Here is a 21,924-nt window from a genome sequence, read left to right on the forward strand (position 1 = left end):
GCAGCGGCCGCGCTCGGAGCCGCGGTTGGCCCCGGGCCTGGCGGCGGGCGGTAGGACGCTGCACCAGTCCAAGGACGCTCGGGGGGCAGCCGCGCCCCGGGTAGAAAGCAGCTGCTCAGCGGAGAGCGCCCTGGGGGCGGGGCGCGAGGCGGAGCGGGGGAGGTGCTGCGGGCCCCGGATCCCACGGGCCCCGGGGTCACCTCGGGCCGAGGCGTGGCCCTGAGACCCTGGCTTCTGGCGGGCCAGACGGGAAGCTGCTGCAGTTCTCAGCCGTCGCCAGCCCCGCTTTCCTGGACTCGGATTCAGTCTCCAAGTTGCACCCCCGGAAAGACGGGACACACTTGGCCTGAGGGCGGTGGTGTTTGCCCAGGCCGTCAGAGGCGGCGGGACCGACCCAGCCTTCCTGGAGAGGGCTGCAAAGAGCCCGGGAACCCGGCAGGGCTCGGGCCGCGTCGGGGCTCCGGAGGCGAGGGCTCTGCGCTGGGCTCGCTGACTCCCAGGCCCCTGCGAGCGCCTGCTGTGATTATCCGCGCTCTCCACGTCTGCCAGGTGTCTCAAGCCTTATCTCCAGCAGCACTTGGGGCGTCCTTTGTGCAGACCGCTGACAGTGTTTCGCACGATTTCCCTCTCCCTGGCAGAAAGGCTGGCACAAATTGCTGGTGCGGGTGTGGAGGAGCAGTGGTCTAGGCGGAGAGCTGCGCCTAGAAGCGAAGGACGCTGGTAGGGCTGGGATCAGAACTGCTTCTGGTCCTGTGGTCCCCATGCTCTTGTCATGGCTAACAGGACTAGGGGCTGGAATTGTCTTCTTGCACTTCCTGCAGAAACTCCTCTTCCCTTACTTCTGGGATGACTTCTGGTACCTGGGGAAGGTGGTACGCTATGGAATTCGGATGGAGATGTGCAGGCTCCGAGGCGAGCTGGTCACTGTCCTGGATAAATTCCTAAGCCATGCCAAGCAGCAGCCTCAGAAACCTTTCATCATCTATGAGGGAGACATCTACACCTATCAGGATGTAGACAGAAGGAGTAGCAGAGTGGCCCATGTCTTCCTGAACCATTCCACCGTGAAAAGGGGGACCACCGTGGCTCTGCTGATGAGCAATGAGCCCGACTTCATCCACGTGTGGTTCGGCCTGGCCAAGCTGGGCTGCGTGGTGGCCTTCCTCAACTCCAGCATTCGCTCCAAGTCCCTCCTGCATTGCATCCTCAGCTGTGAGCCCAGGGCCCTCGTGGTGGGCGCAGGTAAAGTATGGGGTGTGGTCTGCTGTGCAGAATGGCAATCCTGCCTGTGTTCCCCGGATCTCCTTTTTTGTTAGAACAGTTCACAGCTAATATATTGGGTGTGTGCATGCCAAGGGGACAAAAGAGTATTACAGGTCTATGAGTGGTGGGCGAACACACCCTCTTCCCATTTCAATCTCACACCCTGTTGTAGGTTAGTAAATATCAAGACAGCTTCAGAAACCTTTCCTAAAATTTCTGCTTCTGACTATTCGGGGAGGGGGCAATTTTACTGTTATTGATAACCTTCCATGGGTACAAAACACAGATACAGAACTTGGTCTGTTCTAAGCTGGTAAGATCTGACACAATTATTTGATGAGTAGGAAAGTTAATCTTGCTGTCACTGTGAAACACCTACCTACTTCTAATGGTAACAGTATCAAGTTTGACTACATTAGCAGAAAAACTATGTTGAATATAAAGTGCATGAATTCCGGTCTTCATGTCTGCTCTTACTCTGCAGGGACTGCAAGCTAGGATTTGCCCTCCAAGGTTGGGCTCCCACCTCCTGCACCATTTTTTTCCTTTCTGTAGTTCTATCCTTCTTTCTTCTCCCCTTGGAGTTAGGCTTTGAATACACATATTAACCCTGAACTACAAAGAAAAGTCTTCCGTTGAATACGTAATTAACAAAGAACCAAGGGAGATGGGTTGCATAACAAAGTGGAATTGAGTGTGAAAAATGATACTACTTGGTATAATCTGAATGGTTTATGCATATCATTCATGTATGAGGGTAGGAAGGTAGAGGGTGAGCAGAATCTTTGGCAAGGCCCTTAGTGAAAATATTTAAGTATTTTAGATGAATAGTTCCATGCTGTCACATCGTGCAGACTTTTTAGATTCACAGCACAGTATGGAAAAATAATCTATTTATATGCCAGTGATCTCTGAAGTATAGAACTTTCCAGGTAAACTTTGTCATATTGTAATTGTACATTAAACAAAAATGAGTCAGGCAATATGTAGTAAAACGGTCAATTATTAAAGGCTCTCACTTCTGCTGCTTCCTGTTGTCCTTCCAGCTCAACTTGTGACCTGATACGCATAATGCTTCCTTTCAAGGACTGTTTTAATTTGCTTAAGCCACGGGAGCGGAGAAGCCAAAAAGTCTCTCTTGTGTATTTTTTGATCATTTGTTTTCACTCAGCAGCCATGTCTTCCAAGAGTGAAACTCAGCCTCTCACCTTGGAAAGAGGCTAACTAATATGTGATGGGATTTCTCTGGACAAGAAGTAGGATTAATGAGTCATACAGAATTTTTGTTAACAGGGTGAAGCAATGTTTACCACTTGTGCAGGGGTCAATGATAATGTGAAGGAAGCAGGAAAAAAATATCAGCAGTTCGTCTCTTGGATATACACTGACATTTTACTCCAATTCCCATCTTATTCCTCAATCTAATTTAGATCACAGTTTCTGGAACAAATCTGAATCTGAAATTGTGCTAAAAACTGATAAAGCCATAAATCCCCTTTAGAAGGGCAAACTGAGAGGGCCAGAGTACCCCTGAGAAGAATGTTTTTCTGTGGCCATGAGGTTGATGCCAACTTGAGAAATACCCCATAGCTGGTCTCCAGAGGGATTTGTCTCAAAGTCCGCAGAGCTGGTTACCTCTCAAAAAGACCATTCAGACTTGGCTGCTGATTGAATTGTAGCCTAATTAGGACCGATTAATCTAGCAGTTCTTGCTTGTGCCAGGTTTTGCTTTACCTGCCAATGAGTGATTGCATGGTTTCCTTGTTTTTGTTTTTTAACACCAACAGTGAGTTTTTACATGTAAAAGTCACTTTGGGATGCTGGAGTTTTAAGCCAAAGCCATTTAGTTGATTGATTTGGTCATTTAAGTAGTAGCTGGAAAAATCAACCTTCCATCTTTTTAGCCTATCTCCAAAATAGGAATATGACACATGTTTTTCAAAGATGGGACAATACTATTTCGATTATTAGATTTTTTGGTAAGATGTTGCTTGTGTCATAGTCACGTCCCTGTATTTGAAGTGCTTACCCTGAAATACTATATTCTTGGTCTCTTGGGTCTAATCAGTGAACAACATATATGTTAGTTTTAAGAACTTTAAATTTCAGAGGACTTAGATTCTCATTGGATGTTTCTGATGGGGAAGCACTCTTAAGTCATTATGTCTCTAGGGAGAGTGTATTTAGGTGGAAAGACAAGTCAAGTGGTTTAGACAGAGATAAGCCAGGCAGACCAGGATGTCATCTGTGGCCTGCTGCTGCTTAGCTGTGTGACGGGAGGCGGGATCATCAGCTGCCCTGGGTCTCCCTCTACCTAGTTGTAAAATGGTGATAATGCCTCTGCTTCACCGTAGGACTCCAGGAGTAAATGACATAGCTGTTGTAATAAGTGGCTTGCTGAGTGCCAGCTATGTACTCACTAGGTGAATTGAAATAATTGCTATTATTACCGTAGAGTCATCCCAAGCTCTTAATAAGAGATCTCCTTGGGATTTTGCCGTGACCTCCTAATCTGGTCTTAGCTGTAAGAAAGGCTAGTGAGTCGTTTGTTTGGAATCGGACCTTGAACACTTGGCTTTGGTATGTTTTAGCAAAATTTTATTTTTCATAGTTATCTAGAGCCAGTTTCAGACAGGTTTTACACACAGGCCAGGTAATGCCCACGGTGATAGGGGAAGTGTCAATCATGGCAGTGCCTGATAATTCTGTCTCCAGGAGCAAGGAATCAGCAAAAGAAATCGCTTAAGCCACCAGTCAAATGCTATTCATCCTCTTACTGTCCTTACAAAAATGTCAATAGTTGCCATTTCCTCAAGGCTGACTGTGTAAAAGGTATCCCGTGATTCTGAAGGGCTGGTACAGGCCTATATTTTGGAAACAGAGGGAAAGCAATTCACCAAGTGTGTCTAGGGCAACAACATAGTAGATAGCAGAGCAAAGACTGAAAACCTGAAAGACTGCTGTGCTATCTAGCCTGACTGTTCTGGGGGCTGTCAATCCCCTTTTGATATAACTGAAAAAAAGTGCATTCCAGTTATATAAATACTGTAAAAAAAAAAAAAGTAAAAAAGCTGCCAGTATTAAGTCATCAGGCTTTTCATACACAGATTAGAAAAAATTAAAGCGTTTATAAAACTATTATTCCTTTCTCTCATAGTCTGAAGAGTCAAAACTACTTGGAATGAAGTTTTATATTTGCGTAGTTTGGTTTAGAAGATGTGTCAAGGTGCATCTCAAATTTCCCAGGAAAAATGTCAGCACTTCCTGAAAATTAAGTAGTCTTAGATTAAGCAAAGCCCTTTCTTCCCAATATTTCAACTCTGATGTCGCTAATCGTGCCTGCTTCCGAGGTTACCATCCACCTGTCTATGTGTTTCTCTTTACTTCGAACAAACAAAAAATATTGGGTTGCTTAGATCTCATTCTTGAAAGTCTATGTAATTACATCCTTAGACATGTTTAGCAATAATAATAATCCTTGCCATTTTTAAAGCACTTTATAAATTACAAATTGTACACACGTTATGTTACGTGATCCTCACCACAGCCGTAGCCTCGTTTTAAGGATGAGGAAAGCATGGTTGACAGGGGGCAAGTCATCTCCTCAGGCCCGTCTGTGTAGAGGCAGTAGGGACTGCCTGGAGCCCAGATTTTCTGATCCTGAATCATAAAAGCCCCCTGGGGACACCTTTGTCTTTGCCCCCCTTTCTGCTCCCGTTCATGCCCTCACCTCTGTCTCTTCTCCTCCTCTCCCCTTCCCTTACCCGCCCCCCTCCTTTTAGCCTCGTCTTACAAGTCCTCCGGAACTGTTCACTCAGACTGTGCAGGACAAATGTTCCAGTTAACAATCGAGCCATGGTAATTCTCCAAATGACTTTCAACTGTAATGGCATCTGTTTTTTAAAGACCAAGAGGCAGAGTTAGAAGAAAAATAAAGACCCTTTAAGCTTTATAGAAAGGTACTATAAAATACATTTTCAGAAAGTAATATGTGCTCACAAAAGTAAGACACAGCTTGCGTGAACTTTTGTTTTATTAATATACTTTGATATCCTCATATAGCTCTACTTTAATTTTCAGGGCATTTTTAATATTTTTACTGGTAGTAGAATGAATCACTGTTTTGCATTTTTTTTTCTATGTCAGACTCAACTAGGTCAAGGATTACATCCATTCGAAAAGAAAATAACTGATTTTGATAGGATTTTTTAAGTGGCTTTGTGGTTCTGTAGCTGGGAAGGACAGTACTCTACACATTCGTGGATGCATGGCTTTTCACTGTTGGTCACAGGGACACTGACCAGGGGTGCTTATTTACAATACCTGCTGAGCATACATCTGTTATAAGGGAGTGATGCTTGAGTACTGTCAGGAGCAAAAATGACTTACAGGGTGGCTGTGCCTCCTCAGCAGAGGGGCAGGCTGAATGGGAGAAGCACCATCTTGGAGATGGGGAAACAGGTGCTGAGACCTTAACTGTTCCATTAACTGACTGCTAAGACATGGCAGATTGATGAATGTCACTGCGTCCTGTGTTAATTAAATGGAAAGGACACAACAGATGCCTGGACCATAGTACATACTCAATAAATAGTTGCCATTATTATTTTTAGTTGCATGGTGGCAGAGACCTATATGCAAAGTTAAGAGGTCAGTCTTTGCCTGAGCCCTTTGGTTTTCACAGTTGAAAGTCTTTTCCTGTGTGTATTTGTATTATGATTATTAATAAATTAACATTTGTAAAAATAGCTGACACATTATTAATGATGAAATGAGTTTCTGGCCTGATCTAAATATAAGCATCCATATCCTAATATGAATTGCTTTAGGACATTGCTTACTTAAACATCATTTATCTTAGAAATGGTAGCCTGCCCAGTGCATTCTGTGAAAAGTATTGAGCTGCTCTAAGTAGTAGGGTGCTAGTTATAAGCATGTGGTGGAATGCGTAATTTCATTTTAGATTCTATGTGATATCTTTGCCCTATGGAAAGCTCAAGTTAACTATTTGTAGTTGGATTTCTTATTAGTTTTATTAACACATAAAAGTTTAAAGTTTAAATGTTTGCCAGTGTATTAAGAGCTACAAGCAATGTCTTTGAAAGTATCAGATTGTTTTAGGTAGAATAAGATAGAGTTTTTCATTCAGTATGCATAACATACTTCACACTAAGTTTTACTCATTGGTGTTATAGTCTCAGAAATGTAAGAGATACAATAATGATGTGAAGGAAAGAAATTAAGTTGTACAGAAAGGGCCAAAGGATCATAGTGAAGATCCTAAGTTACCTGTTGTTACGCTTGCAGCCCTACCGAAGGTCATAGAATATTCAGCTGCTTGGTTTTCTTATGATAGTTTGCTGCTAAGACCTGCATCTACAGTGGATCCCATGGGCAGAGCTCCATTCCATAAACAGGTCTCTCTGTACACCTACAGTGTGTGTCCCGGGGGATGGGTAGGATGCCCACCATTCTTTTGAGGCACTGCAGGTTTAGTAGAGTGGAATCCTCACTTCACTGAAAGGAAAAACTCATGAAACACAACCAAGTTTCCTTGAAGTATTTAAACACATGCTCTCTTATGTCAGGACTTTATATTCAGAATTCCCTTTCAGAGTGACACTGCAAGTTTTCATTCTATTAAGAAAGATTGGCACTGATGAGTAAATCATGATTCTTTATCCCCTGTAAGGCTTTTCAAATTTTCATTTCAATTTTCACTATCCTCATCTACATTTCTTACCACTGTTGAAGAAATAATTTGTAGATAAACTTCAACAGAATTCTAAATGTGTCAGCCAAGTTAATTTAATTTTAATGTATGAAGGAAATTAAATTGCATCTCCTCTGACCTCTAGGAATCTACTCCCTTTTTCTTGCTAAAGTCATCCTCTTTCATAAGTACTCAGTGTTTCTTCAGACTTTACAATTCCAACACATTTGGGGCCACAGTTAATTGTATTGTAACTTTCTTGGCACTTAACGTTGCCAACTTAGACTTACATATCATTAGGAACATATAAAAGTTTGTGCTGTTAATTTATGATTCCAGATGAGAGACTTGAAATTAAGGTAGCGAAATGAGTCAGTTCAGAGACTTGTACTAGTCTATTCGAAATGCCAGGGGGAGTCATTAAAACAAAATCTAGTACTAAAAATTAAAGGGAAATAGGATGTCTAGGTCATTTGTTTGTCCTGCTTTTACATCTATTGGTGACTTGCCTTTTCCCCAGTATTCCTTGTGATTTTTCACTTCTTACCAAAGCAATCTGTGTATAGCTGTGTATGTTCATTAGAATTAGATGTTTTCTCTGGATTCTTACATTTTCATTTGGGTTTGCTGTAGAAAGAAGAATGAACTCACAAAACTTCAAGTCCCAATCTGCCTCCCGACTCCCAACATACCAACTCCTTATAATTGTCTGTGTTTCCTTAGTTTTCTTGCAAGCTTTATTTGTGAACTGCCTGGTCCCATTTGACACATTGCTCTTACTGCTTCTTTGTGATCAGGCTGGGTTTAGATTTTGAGGAGATAAATCATGAGTTTTGCTCAAATGTATTGTGTGGGAGAGCCTTTTGTGTGACATCTGTATGACCGATGGCTTTTGGGGATAACCAGATACTGATTTACATTTCCAGGGAAACGTTTAATGCTGTGCCCTGAGTTCTACTTCAAAGCAGAATATATTTGTGATAATTGTTGATGTTTTGTTAAAAAATTAGAAAAAGAAAAAGTTGTTTAGAAGGGGAGGTCCATATGTGTATGGACCCAAACAATCTGACCAGGATGTATTTTACATTTAAAAAACATTTTCAAGTTGAAATAGAGTTGATAATCAGTGTTATATTGGTCTCGGCATTTCAGGCTTTCCCCCTCCCCTTGTTCGCTTGCCGTGGGGTCCCGCCTGGCCTCGGATCCCACTGCTCCTGACGGAGGCTCTGCTTTTCTCCGGCCGCTCCCCCCTGCCACTGCTGGCTCCCTGCTCTGAACTAGGACTCTTATTACCTTTTCTCTTTTTCCTTTTGCCCTCAAAGACTTTTGTCTTTAATTATCCTGATCCAGAGAAAAGGGCACCTCTCATTCTCCTCTGTCAACCTTTGGCTTCAGATGGTCCCTAAGGCCTAATGACCTTGGGATTCTGGAGCAGTGGGCGGACTCTCCCGGAAGTGCTGCATTCAGAGAGCTCTGAACAGCCACAGACAGATGGCTGCTTAAATAATGAGTTACTGGGTGGTATTTGCAGGAAAATGTCTAGTGAAGTATCCTGAGTTTAGACTGAAGGCAGCATATCAAAACAGAGTTTTATTTAAAAGTTACGAAGAACCATAATCTGGATGGTAGAGTCCCAAAATTCAATTTGAATCAGCCTATTTGCATTGATTAAATCAAATGATAATCAGATTTCCCTTTCAATTGTTCCTGTTGAGACAGAATCCTAAAATGACTATGATATTAGTCATTCACCCAGAACAGGAAATCAGCATTGCATTTACATTTTATCTCTCTCCTCCAAACCACAAAGGAAAGCCAGGTGAATGAGCTTTATACTTTATTCACTTATTTCTAATCCTTTGGTTTTTAGATTTGCTGGGAACTGTAGAAGAAATCCTTCCGAGCCTCCCAGAAGAGATCAGTGTTTGGGCAATGAAAGATTCTGTTCCACGGGGCATAATTTCACTCAAAGCCAAGCTGGGCACAGCATCGGAGGGGCCAGTGCCACACAGCCACCACGTTGCCTCAAGCCTCAAGTCTCCTTATCTTTATATTTTTACCTCTGGGACAACAGGTAGGATCTATGTCTTCTTTAACAGGATGCAGTACATTTGCAAAGCAATGGTGTTGGGCAACTTTGCGCCACATGTTGTCCCCAGACACCTGAGAAGGCCTCTGCCACAAAGAAGACCGCTTAGGTCTCAGAAGTCTCAAACTTGAATAGAAAAGTTAATTGCTTCACTTTTTTTAGTTTTTATTATTTTTATTTTGGTATCATTAATCTACAATTACATGAAGAACGTTGTTTACTAGGGTTCCCCCTTCACCAAGTCCCCACCACATACCCCTTCACAGTCACTGTCCATCAGCATAGTAAGATGCTGTAAAATCACTACTTGTCTTCTCTGTGTTGCACAGCCCCCCCTGTGTCCCCCCCCACATTATACATGCTAATCATAAGGCCCCCTTTCTTCTTCTACCCTTCTCCCTCCTTTCCCACCCATCCTCCTCAGTCCCTTTTCCTTTGGTAACCATTAGTCCATTCTTGGGTTCTGTGATTCTGCTGCTGTTTTGCTCCTTCAGTTTTTCTTTGTTCTTGCATTCCACAGATGAGTGAAATCATTTGATACTTGTCTTTCTCCACCTGGCTTATTTCACTGAGCATAATACCCTCTAACTCCATCCATGTTGTTGCAAATGGTAGGATTTGTTTCCTTCTTATGGCTGAATAATATTCCACTGTGTATATGTACCACATCTTCTTTATCCATTCATCTACTGATGGACACTTAGGTTGCTTCCATTTCTTGGCTATTGTAAATAGTGCTGTGATAAACATAGGGGTGCATCTGTCTTTTTCAAATTGGGCTGCTGCATTCTTAGGGTGAATTCCTACAAGTGGGATTCCTGCGTCAAATGGTAATTGCTTCACTTTTAACTTAGCAGGTCACTATGCTCACTTGGCCATGGTCTGATCTGGACAGATTGTCTGCACATTTGGCAGTTTCAAGGGCCCTGGCATGGTGAAGTCCTTGAGCCAGCCCCAGTGGCTCAGCGTCAACTTTGGCCAGCTGCTTAGGTAAGGTCATTGCTCACTTCTCTGCCCGTTAGATTCCTGAACCTAAAGAGATGAGCTTAAATGGTTTCTCATTAATCCATTAGTCTACCTTAAAACAGTTCCGTGTGTTCCAGTGTATGACATTAAGTCCTGAGCACAGTCCGACTCTAGCTGTGATTTAAGCACTTGTAGCTGGCACTTGATATCCTTGAGGGTGAGTGAAGTAGGTGACACACAGGAAGTCATGAAGGCAATCACAGGTTTTGGAGAAGACACCCAACAGAATCAAGTCCCTAAACTTACCTTTTTTTTAGGTAACACACACAAGCAAAGAATAATGGAACTGTATGAGATGTCAATAGGCATGTTAAGCTTAAGTGATTCTTAGGAAAAACTGGGTCATGTTTCTGGTAGACTAGGTCACCTTTTAAATTAGTTTGAAGATGACTGGGGGGTTTGAAGTAGGCATCACAAATGTTCTGTTACTAATTTCTTGTGCACAGGCAGTGTTATAAGCAAAACTACAGTTGCCTAAATAAAGTTTTCTTACTTCAGTAAGGAAGTTTAACTTTCTTTTCTTTTCTTCTTTTTTTGCTATTTGAATCCTAACAATGATCTCTCTTAGACTGGAGAGTCAGCTATATTTTTGACTTTGCTTAGAAAAGCTTTGATAAGTGAGCTGGCAAATGCTAATATGTATCCAGATGTCAGTATCACTTCACTTTGACTTTGGACTCCAAAAGGGACAATGCAATTTTGGAAATGATATGCTTTGAAAACTTCCAACAGAAGGTGCTTAACTAATATGTCCTTGTGGATATTCTCTTTGGAAAACTAGAAAGTGGCTCTGGGCTTTAAAACCATCTTTACTGTGCCTCCACCCCACCTGCTTCCTCACCCAGTGAGAAGAGTGGAGCAGACTGTTAACAGCCCTGGTTCTCTAAGACTAAAACCAGAGGGTTTTGTACCATTGGAGTAGAGGGTGAAAGCAAAAGCACTTCTAATTTGTTTTCTTTTGATATTTATTTGTGCTGAAGTTGTTCAGCACAGAGGTTAAAATTCTAGCTGTTTTACAAATTGTAGAAAAAGAGTACCCACTTGCCCCCTGGAGTTCTTCTTCCCCAAACCAACTCCATTCAGTATTTTTAGAGCTTTCATTTTATAATCACCTCCGTATCTCTACACAGAACAAGTCTCTTAACTAGAAAGTTAACAGATGTTGACTACAAAGTGTCTGCTGCTTTTCCATGATGCAAAGTCAAGGGTTTGTCTTCTATTTCCGCTCCCCACCCTCCTCATTTCTTTCTATCTGGTGCACTCTCTCCCCAAGCACCTTCCCGTAGTTTTATGGCAAATGTGGGCTTGGTTAGTATCAGTATCCTCACTTAGCAGCACTATTTCTAGCTGAGTTCTGCAGCATAATGAAATTAATTTATCTCCTTTCTCTAGGTATACAGAAATCTACCCCCAATCTGAATTGGTCATTGTTCTGTTGACTTGCTGGTTTTCTCTACACTTCTAACTGGGTCATGCTCACCCATATGATTCCACTTATATATGGGATAAAAAAAATACAAACAAGCAAGAGAAACAGAAGTAGACTGCTAGTCACAGAGAACGGAATGATGGTTGTCAGAGTGGGGAGGTGGAGGGATGGTTGAACGAGGTGAAGGGGGAAAAGAAATGAGCGAGAACGTTTCCTATCTTGATCTGAATAATGATTACTTGAATGTATACACGTCAGAATGCATCAAGCTGCAACTAAGATTTGTGCATTTTATTGTTGGTAAATAAAGTAAAATAATACCTGTATTAAAAAAACAGTGAAGGCTGTGTGTTTCTTGTCCAGCCCGTTCCGTGGCCACCTCTTTGCCAGGCCTTCCCACCAGCTCTTTCCATCTCCACCAGTTTCTTTCTTGCTGTCCTGGGTTCATTCTTCATCACCATCCCGGGAATTCCCTTCACCATGTTTATTTTTTCTGACCCCTTAAGTCCCAGATCCTAAATTAGTTTCCTTGGCTTACTTTCATTTTATCGTTGTACTGCCTTCAGTGGCTGTCTGATAAAGAGTGTTTAGGAAGCAATGTTTTTGAAGTCCTTACACATCAGAAAATGTCTTTTTTTCTATCTTGCACTTCTTGGTTTAGAATTCTAGAGTAGAAATAATGTCTCCATAAGGGTTTGAAGACATTGTTCTGCTGCCATCTGACTTCCAGTATTCACGTTGAGAACTGATTTTCTTTCTGATTTCTTATCCTTCATGCACCTTGGCATTGTTTTTCTTTCTTTTGGGGGGATTTTTAGAGTCTTTACTAGTCTGTAACACCACGATGACTTGTACTGGGACTGGTCTTATTTATCTATTTTGCTGGGAAACTTTTAGGGCTTTTCAGACTACAAACTCATGCCTTGCAATTCTAAGTACTTGAAAAAATTTTTTTTAAGTTTTTTTTCTATAGGCCCATATCTTTTCTTTGTTTCTGCTCTTTCTGTTCATTCCCTCCTGTTACATTTGTTTGTTCATTCTTTTACCTTGGAGCTGTAACTTTTTGAAGATTGGCCTTCCTGGACTATTAATGTTCTGATCTTTTCTATCCCACGTTTCTTGTCTTCTCTTTTGATTTACTTTTTGAGAGATTTCTCTTTTAATCCTTGTGTTCTTTGAATATTCTTCTTTCCTTAGCATGTTATTTTGTATTATTGATACTTTATTGTCCCATATCTCTCAGAATATTAATGATTTTTTTTAAAGATTTCTCCTCTCTGCCTTGTCTGTTTTCTCTTTTCTCTTTTTGTCCTTTTATCTTTTGGGTTGTATTGGCCTCAACCCTTTACCCTTCAGGAGTTCCTTGAATATCAGGTGACCTCTGTCATTTCATATTTAAAATGCAGTCACACGCACACATAAAATAAACCAAATCCTGACTGAAGATCTGTGTGCCTGAGTGGGACTTGTGAACTGGTTGCTTTCATTCTCCAGGACAGTTTGTTGGGGGATCCATGACAGTCAGGGTTTCTGATGTTGGGGGATCTGTGACTGTCAAGGTTTCTGATGCTAGGGGATCCATGACTGTCAGGGTTTCTGATGTTGGGGGATCCATGACTGTCAAGGTTTCTGACGTTGGGGGATCCATGACTGTCAGGATTTCTGATGTTGGGGGATCTGTGACTGTCAGGGTTTCTGATGTTGGGGGATCCATGACTATCAGGATTTCTGATGTTGGGGGATCCATGACTGTCAGGGTTTCTGATGTTAGGGGATCCATGACTGTCAGGGTTTCCGATGTTGGGGGATCCATGACTGTCAGGTTTCTGTTTTTACATGTGTGCTATTCACATTCCTCAGATAAGAATCTTGATAGGCAAAATGAGTCCAATTTAAAAGGGAGATGGAAAAGCATGCAGACTTCCCCTTATTCCCCCTATTTGTTCAACCTGTCTTCTGGTATTTCCAGAGGCTAATCTTCTACAGAAAATAAATCTCAAACCTTCTACTACCATTTTGCAAAAAGCAGTCTGGGGCTATAATTTTGTTTTATCTTTTGCATTTTAAAACAAATATCAGAATAATTTATTGACATTGTTCCAAAATTAGTTTGTAGATTGATCTCACACAGGGAAAGTTACACACACATCATTCCTTTTAGTTTAAATGCCTGAGCCACGTGGGGTCACAAGAGAGCACAGCAGAGCAGCATACGGAACTGATGGTACAGAGGACGTCATGCTTTATGAATATAAAGCTAATAAAGATTGTAACAGAATCACATTGAGCCTCATTAAAAAATTTTCTCTTTCTCTCTAATATTAATGGATGTTTCCAACTCTAAACCTAGAACTGAATTAAGTGATTGTAATGATAGTAAATATGAGAACTTATATTAGGGTGTCACCTAATGTAATAATCAGTTCTCACACAAACCATCTTATAGATGTTGATAATGAGGAAGGTGTTGGCGCACGTTAGGAAGTGAGGATTTGGAAAGTTAAATGCTGGGAGTGAAGACTGCTCTTAGGCCCTTTTGCCAGGTTATAAGGGAGCCCTTTGGATAATATGGAGCATTTCCTAGCCGTTCTTACTGCTGCCAAGTCCCGTTTGCCCAAGCTTATCAAAATGCTACATTCCTGGGCCCTGGAATCAACTCAGAGTGTCTCTGAATAAGAAAAGGATTGAGGTCAATTCTTATACCACTTACATCTCTCTGACCGAGGAGATGATGTGGTATCTTAATGACCAACAGATGGGTTATAAAATTCCCTATTCTATGACCTTGATGTAATTGCTTCTAAATAGAACCTCCATAAAGCTCCCTGTGTAATATTGCATATTTCTTTTCCACTCTCTGAGGTACCCAGTGATCACATTTCTGAGGCTTTCTGGGTGCTGTGGGCACAAACCAGCTTTCTGCAAGGGTTCACTTGAGGTTTCAGCTTCCCAGCTGCCGAGTCACCCACCGGTCATCCTTCTGCCTTCCTGGAATGGCGTTCATCTCATCTCCGGGACTTTTCTCCTGGCCTTGCGGGTCTATGCCCGTGCTCAGTCTGCCAACTTCTAGTTCTTTTATTGCTCACCGGGCTTGGCTAGGTAGCCTCAAAGCTTGGTCAGAGCCGCCGTGCATCCAGCACTGCTGTGGGCAGCAGGAGAAGGAGAACAAGGGAACCATTTAAGTTCCCTGGGAGCCGTTCACTATCACCGTCTAAATCCATTTCCTTTCATCTCTCCTTTTCCCTAAACTTACAGGTTTTTTCTTTATTCCACAATGATCCCAGCATTCCCCAAATTATTTATCTCTGCTTCTGAATGGGTTTTCCCCTGATATCATCTTTTCTTCCATCTTCCTCCTAATCCCCAGCAGCCTCATTCCCACGTTTATGCCTGGGCTTCATCCCTCCAGTCGAGGGACTTTTGAGGATTCCAATGTCAGGGATGCACAGAAGCTTAGAAGAGGGCTTTAGAGACCAGCTAAGGTAGCACTTCTCCAGGTATGTTCTACAACATATCCCTTCATGTCTTCAGAGAAATGCAATGAAAATTGAAAAGGGTCTTTATACAATTTCCTTGTCCAGGTTGACAAAATACAAATGAACATCAGCCAAAACACCAAGGTTTCTGTACCAGGCGACTTCTCATGGGCTTTAATGTGTTAATATGCTTTCTAACTCTTTCAAGAGGGACTCTAAAATGCAGTTTTAATAAACTTTATTTATTCTCCTGGTTCTTCTTTCCTCCTTTCAAACTGTTTTACATCAACCTTTGATCACTTTCATTTGTTGCACAAGTTCATTTATTTTGTGTCTTTTATCAAAAAATCTGAGTACCTTGAAGGGTTAATAATAAATTAATGAGATCATTATACACTTAAAGCTCACCGAATTAGGAAGGGAAACATGGCTAATCAGTTTGCTCAAGTGCTTTGAAGGAATGACATAAGCATCCAGGTGGAATATAACTAGATAAAGCATGCTGCTTCTTTGGACACACCTCCAATTTGAAAAGTTATTGTTCTTAAAGCTGGGTTGCCATGAGATCAGAAACAGTGTGGGAAGTAGGACTACAGTGGCTGAAGAACATGGGAGGGATCTTCTTGGAAACAGAACATGCATAAAGATTTGGTCTTCTGGAAGAAGGCATTCAAAACAGAAAGGCATTGAATTACCAAGAATCAAGACTGGAGATAGGCTCACTCAAAAGCGTTATAAATGACAATAGGAAAACTCTGTATGCATGTAGATGACAATAAATTCTTTCAGGAAAATATGAAATGCCAAGCTATCAAGAGGAGCCGTGGAAGACTTCCTTTGAGAAAATTCATGAATACATTTTAATTTGTAGGCAGCACTGCCTATGAGATGGTCTCTTTGAGTTAGCATAAATGGAGCACAAAAACCTGTTAGGAAATATCAGATAGGTGCAGCAACAAGGGGGGGCTTGAGGTTCACCCCAGTCAAAGGTTCTGGAAGTCACTGGAGACTGGGGTTCACAGCTCCATGTGCTGCTGGGACCAAAACCAAGGAAGATTTGGCTTTCAGCAGTAAATATACTGAAGTGGAGAAAGAATGATGTCTACTAAGTAAGATGGCACCCCACTTGAATGTGTAAGTAGCTCTGGTTACTACAGACCACAGAAGGTTATGAAACCAGAGAAGGCTTACAAAAGCAAAGCTGGAGTTTAGTATGTATGGAAAAGAGCTGGTCGTCTGCGTGAAATACACATCAGGAAATAGCAGCAGCAACTGTGAGCCAAATGTCAGTTGGAAGGTAGAACACCAGATCACAGAGGAGGCTGAGCTCAGAGGTCATGGCCAATGGCAGGGAGATCTGGGAGGAAATTGCAGCAACAGGGCATTGCATGGGGCGGAGCATACCCAGAGAAGCACATAGCAGGCAGTAGGGAATTCTGGCTGTAAAAATTGAGAGTCCAGACATGGGAGCGTATCTTATTTTTTTAATTGAATAAATTTGATGTGTAATATTGTGTAAGTTTAAGGTGTACAACTTGTTACTTTGATACATTTATATACTGTAATACAATTGCCAAAGTAGCAATATTCATCACTTTACATAATTACAGTACAATAATTATTGTCTGTATTCATTATACTGTGCATTGGATCTCTATGGCTTACAAGTTCATACTGTTAATCACCATCGCTCTTATTCCCCAGCCCCCAGTCCCTGGTAAAGAACATTCTACTACTCTATTTTTTAAAGGCTTTACTTTTTTAGATTCCACATGTAAGTGGTATCATACAGTACTTGTCTCTGTCTGACTTACCTTACTTTGCATAATGTGCTCAAGGTCCATCAATGTTGTCGTCATAAATGGCAGGATAGCCTCCTTCCTCATTGGCTGATTAGTATATGTACCACATCTTTTTATCCATTCATCTGTTAATGGGTATTTGGGTTGTTTCCATATCTTGGCTATTGTAAGTAATGTTGTGATAAATGTAGAAGTGCATATATCTTGTCAAAATCCTATTTTCTTTTCCTTTGGGTATGTACCCAGAATGAAATTGTTGGATTGTATGGTAAATCTATATTTAATTTTTGAGGACCCTCCGTACTCTTTTCCATGGTGGTTGGACCAATTTACATTCCCACCAACAATGTATAGAGGGTTCCTTTTCACCACATCTCTGCCAGCACTTGTTCTTCCTTGTCTTGTTGATAATAGCCATTCTAACAAGTGTGAGGTGATAGCTCATTATGTTTTTGATTTGCATTTCACTGATGATTAGTGATGTGGAACATCTTTTTATGTGCCTGTTGGCCATTTTGATGTCCTCTTTGGTGAAATATCAATTTAGTTTTTCTGCACATTTTTAATTGGATTATTTGTTTTTTTTGTTATTGAGTTGACTGAGTTCTTTATATATTTTGGATATTAACCTCACCTCTTATATAATCGAATATATGGCTTGCAAAAATTTTCTGCCATTCTGTGGATTGTGTTTTCATTTTATCAATTGTTTCTTTTGCTGTGTGGAAGCATTTGAGTTTGATGTAATCCTGTTTGTTATTTTTTCTTTTATTGTTTGTGTTTTGGGTGTGACGCATAAAAAATTATTGCCAAGACCAGTACTGATGAGCTTCTTCCCTATGTCTCCTTCAAAGACTTTTTTGGTATCATGTTGTATGTTTAAGTCTGATCCATTTTGAGTTAATGTTTTTTTTTTTTTGAGTCATGTGGGATGAGGTCCAAGCTCATTGTTCTGTATTTGTTTCTCCAGTTTTCCTGTCACCATCTGCTGAATAGACTACACTGTCCCTATTGTGTATTCTTTGCTCCATTGTCTGGTATTAGTGGACCCTGTATGCCAGGGTGTAATTCTGAGCTCTTTAATCTGTTTCACTGGTTGATGTATTTATTTTTATGCCAGGATTATACTATTTTTATTACTAAAATGGCTTTGTGATATAGCTTGAAACCTGATAATGTGATGCCTCTGACTTTCGTCTTTTGTCTGAGGATTGCTTTATTTGGGGCCTTTTCTGGTTCCACACAAAATTTAGGATTGTTTCTCCTGCTTCTGTGAAGAATGCCTTTGGTGGGGTTTGCTTTGAATCTGTAGATGGTTTAGGGTAATTGTGGCCATTTTAACAACATCAGTTCTTCCCATCCATGAATGCAGAAGTCTTTGCATTCTTCTGTGTATTCAATTTCTTTCAGCAAAGTTTTGTAGTTTTCACTGTACAGATCTTTCACTTCCTTGGTTAAATTTATTCCTAAGTATTTTATTGTTTATTATTCTATTATGAATGGGATTTTTTTCTTTATTTCTTTTTCAAATGCTTCATCATTAATGTGAAGGAATGCAATTGATTTCTTTATGTGGATTTTGTATCTGGTCACTTTAGTGAAATCATTAACTGATTCCAACAGTTTTTTAACAATTCTTTGGGGTTTTCTATATATAGTACCTTATCCCCAGCAAATAATGACAATTTTACTTCTTCCTTTTGATTTGGATGCCTTACCTAATTGTTCACCATAGGAGTGGTGAAAGTGGGCATCCATGTCTTGTTCCTTCTTAGAGGAAGTGCTTTCAATTTCTCTCCAGTGAGTATAATGTTAGCTGTGGACGTGTCATGTATGTCCTTAATTATGTTGAGGTATGGTCCTTCTATACCCTGTTAAGGCTTTTTATCATGAAAGGGTATTGTATTTTGTCAAGTGCCTTTTCTGAATCTTTTGAGATGATCATGTGATGTTTTTCTTTCAGTTTCTTGATGTTTCCAACAGTATTACAGTTCTTGACATAATCCAACAGTATCACAATTATTTGTATGCACTTGTTGAACCATCCTTGCATCCCAGAGATAAATTCCACTTGGTCATGGTGTATAATCCTTCTAAAGCGTTCTTGAATTTTGTTGCTATTACTTTTTGGTGAATTTTTACATCTATGTTGATCAGGAATGGTGGTTTGTAGTTTTCTTGTGGTATCCTTATCTGGGTTAGATATCAAGATAATGCTGGCTTTGTAGAGTGTGTTAGGAAGTATTCCTTCCTTGAAATTTTGGAAGAGTTTGAGGAGGTTTGGTGCTATTATTCTTTAAATATTTCCTATTTCCAGTGAAGCCATGTGCCCCTGGAGATTTCTGTGTTGAGAGTTTTTTGATTACTGATTCAAACTTTTTACTTGTTATTGGGCTGTTTAGATTTTCTATTTTTTCCTGGTTCAGTCTTGGTAAATTGTATGTTTTTAGAAATGTATCCTTTTTTTCTAGGTTATGTAGTTTGTTGGCATGTAATTGTTCACAGTAGTCTCTTATGATTACATGTATGTTTCTGTGGTATCAATTGGAATGGCTCCTCTTTCACTTCCAATTTTGCTGATTTGAGTCTTCCTCTTTGCTGTTTAGTCTAGCTGAAGGTTTGTCAATTTTGTTTATTTTTGAAGAACCAACTCTTAGTTTTGTTGATCCTTTCTATTGTTTTCTTCTGTATTTCATTTATTTCCACTCTGATCCTTATTATGTCCTTCCTTCTGCTAACTTTGGACCTAGCTTGTTCTTTTTCTTGTTCCTTTAGGTGTAAAGTTAGGTTGTTTATTTGAGGTCTTTACATTTATTGCTATAAACTTTCCTCTCAGAACTGCTTTTGCTACATCCTACAATATTTGATATGTTGTATTTTCATTTTCATTTGTTTTGAAGTAATTTTTTATTTCCCTTTTGATTTCTTCTTTGACTCAATGGTTCTTTAAAAGTGCATGTATTTGTAGATCTTCTCACTTTCCTCCTGTTGATTTCTTTCATACCATTGTGGTTGGGAAAGGTAGGTAGTGTGATTTCAATCCTCTTAAGTTTGCTAAGATATGTTGTGTTGCCTGTCATATGATCTATTCTAGAATGTGTTCCATGTGCACTTGAGAAGAATGTGTATCCTTCTGCTGTTGGAACAGAATCTTCTGCATATGTCTATTAAAAGTCCATTTGTTATAAACTGTGGTTCAATTCAAATGTTTCCTTGTTGATTTTCTGTCTGGACAATCTACCCATTGCTGATAGTGGAGTATTGAAGTCCCCTACAATTATTGTATTGTTTTCTAAGATCTGTTATTAATTGCTTAATACATTTCAGTGCTTATTTTTGGGGAGCATACATATTATACGATTGTTGTAGCTTCTTGATGTACTGACCTCTTTATCATTTTTCAATGATCTTTGTCTCTTGTTACCCTTTTTGGCACGAAATCTATTTTGTCTGATGTAAGTATAGCTATGCTTTCCTAACTTTTCAATTCTGTTTGCTTGAAATACCATCTCCTGTCCTTTCACTCTGAGCCTCATGTGTGTCTTCAGAGATAAACTGAGGCTCTTGCAGGCAGCATATAGTTGGGTCTTGTTCTTGTATTCATCCATCCAGTCTTTGCCTTTTAATTGGTGAGTTCACTCCATTTACATTTAGGGTAATTATTGATATGTAAGGATTTACTACTGCCATTTTATTTTTCGCCTTCTGGTTATTTTATCTCTTCATTGTCCACTGCTTTTCCTTCTGTTTCTGTTTACCTTTGTAAGTTAGTGGTTTTTCCAGTGATTTGCTTAGTCTCCCGTTTTTTGTTTTGTGTCTCTGCTCAAGATTTTTGCTTTATGGTTACCATGAAGTTTATGCAAAATATCTCATAGACAAAATGGTTGTTTTTCTGCTGATGGCAGTTTACCTTTATTCACCTTTTTTGATGTCACAAATTATTTCTGTTTATGCTCCAATTCTGTTACCAAGTTTTGGTAGCTATAGGTATTTTTAGTGCTGTTTTCTTTTGTCCTACAGTTAAGAGTATATACACTACTCAATACACTACTCTGAAAAAGAGTTACAGCTTTCTAATTCTGACTACTTATCACTTTAATAAAATATTTGTGTATTTTTGTATTTTCATTTCAGCTTGAAGAGCCTCTTTCAACATTTCTTGTAAGGCAGAGGTGGGTGTGGTGAACTCCCTCAGCTTTTGTCTGTCTGGGAAAGCCTTTATTTTTTCTTCATGTTTAAAGGATAACTTTGCTGGGTGGAGTATCCTTGGCTGGCAGTTTTTAATCTTTTGATACTTTGAATATTTCCATTTAGTTCTCTTTTTAGAATTTGATTCTCTTTGGTAAAGTACTCCTTCTGTTCATTAATTTTATTCCTGAAATTATTGTACTGCCATTCTAAGTATATCTGTAGCTCACTGAATTTCTTCATAATGCTATTCTAAGTTCTTTATCAGTTAGATTGCAATATTCCATGATTTGGGGTTGTTGCTGGAAAATTGTTTCTTTTCATGATACCTTGTTACCATTTTTCATGGTGTTTGATGAAAAGTGCCTCTAATATTTCATTTAAAGGAGCAAATGCCTTTCTTATTTAAGCCAGGTTTTGTTTTCTTTGATTCAAGCACTTCAACAGGTAGGTAGCTAGGCGCCTTTCTTTAGTTCTTTAGTTTCCCAGAAGGTGGTGCTATAGCGCAGGTTTTTGGTTTCTTTTATGGAGCGGACTCCCCCACTAAGGTTGGGGCATCAAAAAAAAATGGCAAAGCAGGGGGAGGTATGTAAGTAGCCCTTGGGGCTCTGATGTGACCGCAGCAGCGAGGGGAGGGGAGGGGGTGTCTCAGAGCTCTGTTGGCCCCGCTGACCTTGAGGTAACCGCAGGGAAACTTCTTCAGTTCTCCTTGCTTGCATCCATCACTTCTCCCCCCCTCACCCCAGCCGCTCGGGCAGCCCTCAGAGAGAGCCCGCGGCCCCTCCAGCTGCAGGGCGGGTGATGGGGCAGAGCCCCGCCCACTGCCTCAGCCGCCGGGAAGGGCTGTGACTCGGGCCACCGCCTTCCCTCCATGGGAGGCGCCCGGTGGATGGGCCTCCCCGGCGTGCTGTGCGGTGCGGAGGTGCGCTCTTCTATCC

At 40.6% G+C, this 21,924-nt stretch overlaps 1 protein-coding gene across 2 annotated transcripts in view; it reads left to right on the forward strand.

Moving 5' to 3' along the window:
- The first annotated feature begins 229 nt into the window (after window positions 1-229).
- LOC140845920 (long-chain fatty acid transport protein 6-like) overlaps window positions 230-21,924 on the forward strand; it is a 64,945-nt gene continuing 43,250 nt past the window's right edge. Inside the window, exons 1-2 of one of the 2 annotated variants that reach the window (XM_073221114.1) lie at window positions 230-1,242; window positions 8,847-9,050. In XM_073221114.1, the coding sequence (XP_073077215.1) occupies window positions 762-1,242; window positions 8,847-9,050 (685 nt within the window). In that variant the 5' untranslated portion in view covers window positions 230-761. The remainder of the gene's footprint in view (window positions 1,243-8,846; window positions 9,051-21,924) is intronic. The other variant, XM_073221116.1, reaches the window with a different exon arrangement.

This window comes from Manis javanica, chromosome 14 (genome assembly GCF_040802235.1).
Source record: "Manis javanica isolate MJ-LG chromosome 14, MJ_LKY, whole genome shotgun sequence".
Classification (NCBI taxonomy): Eukaryota; Metazoa; Chordata; class Mammalia; order Pholidota; family Manidae; genus Manis; species Manis javanica.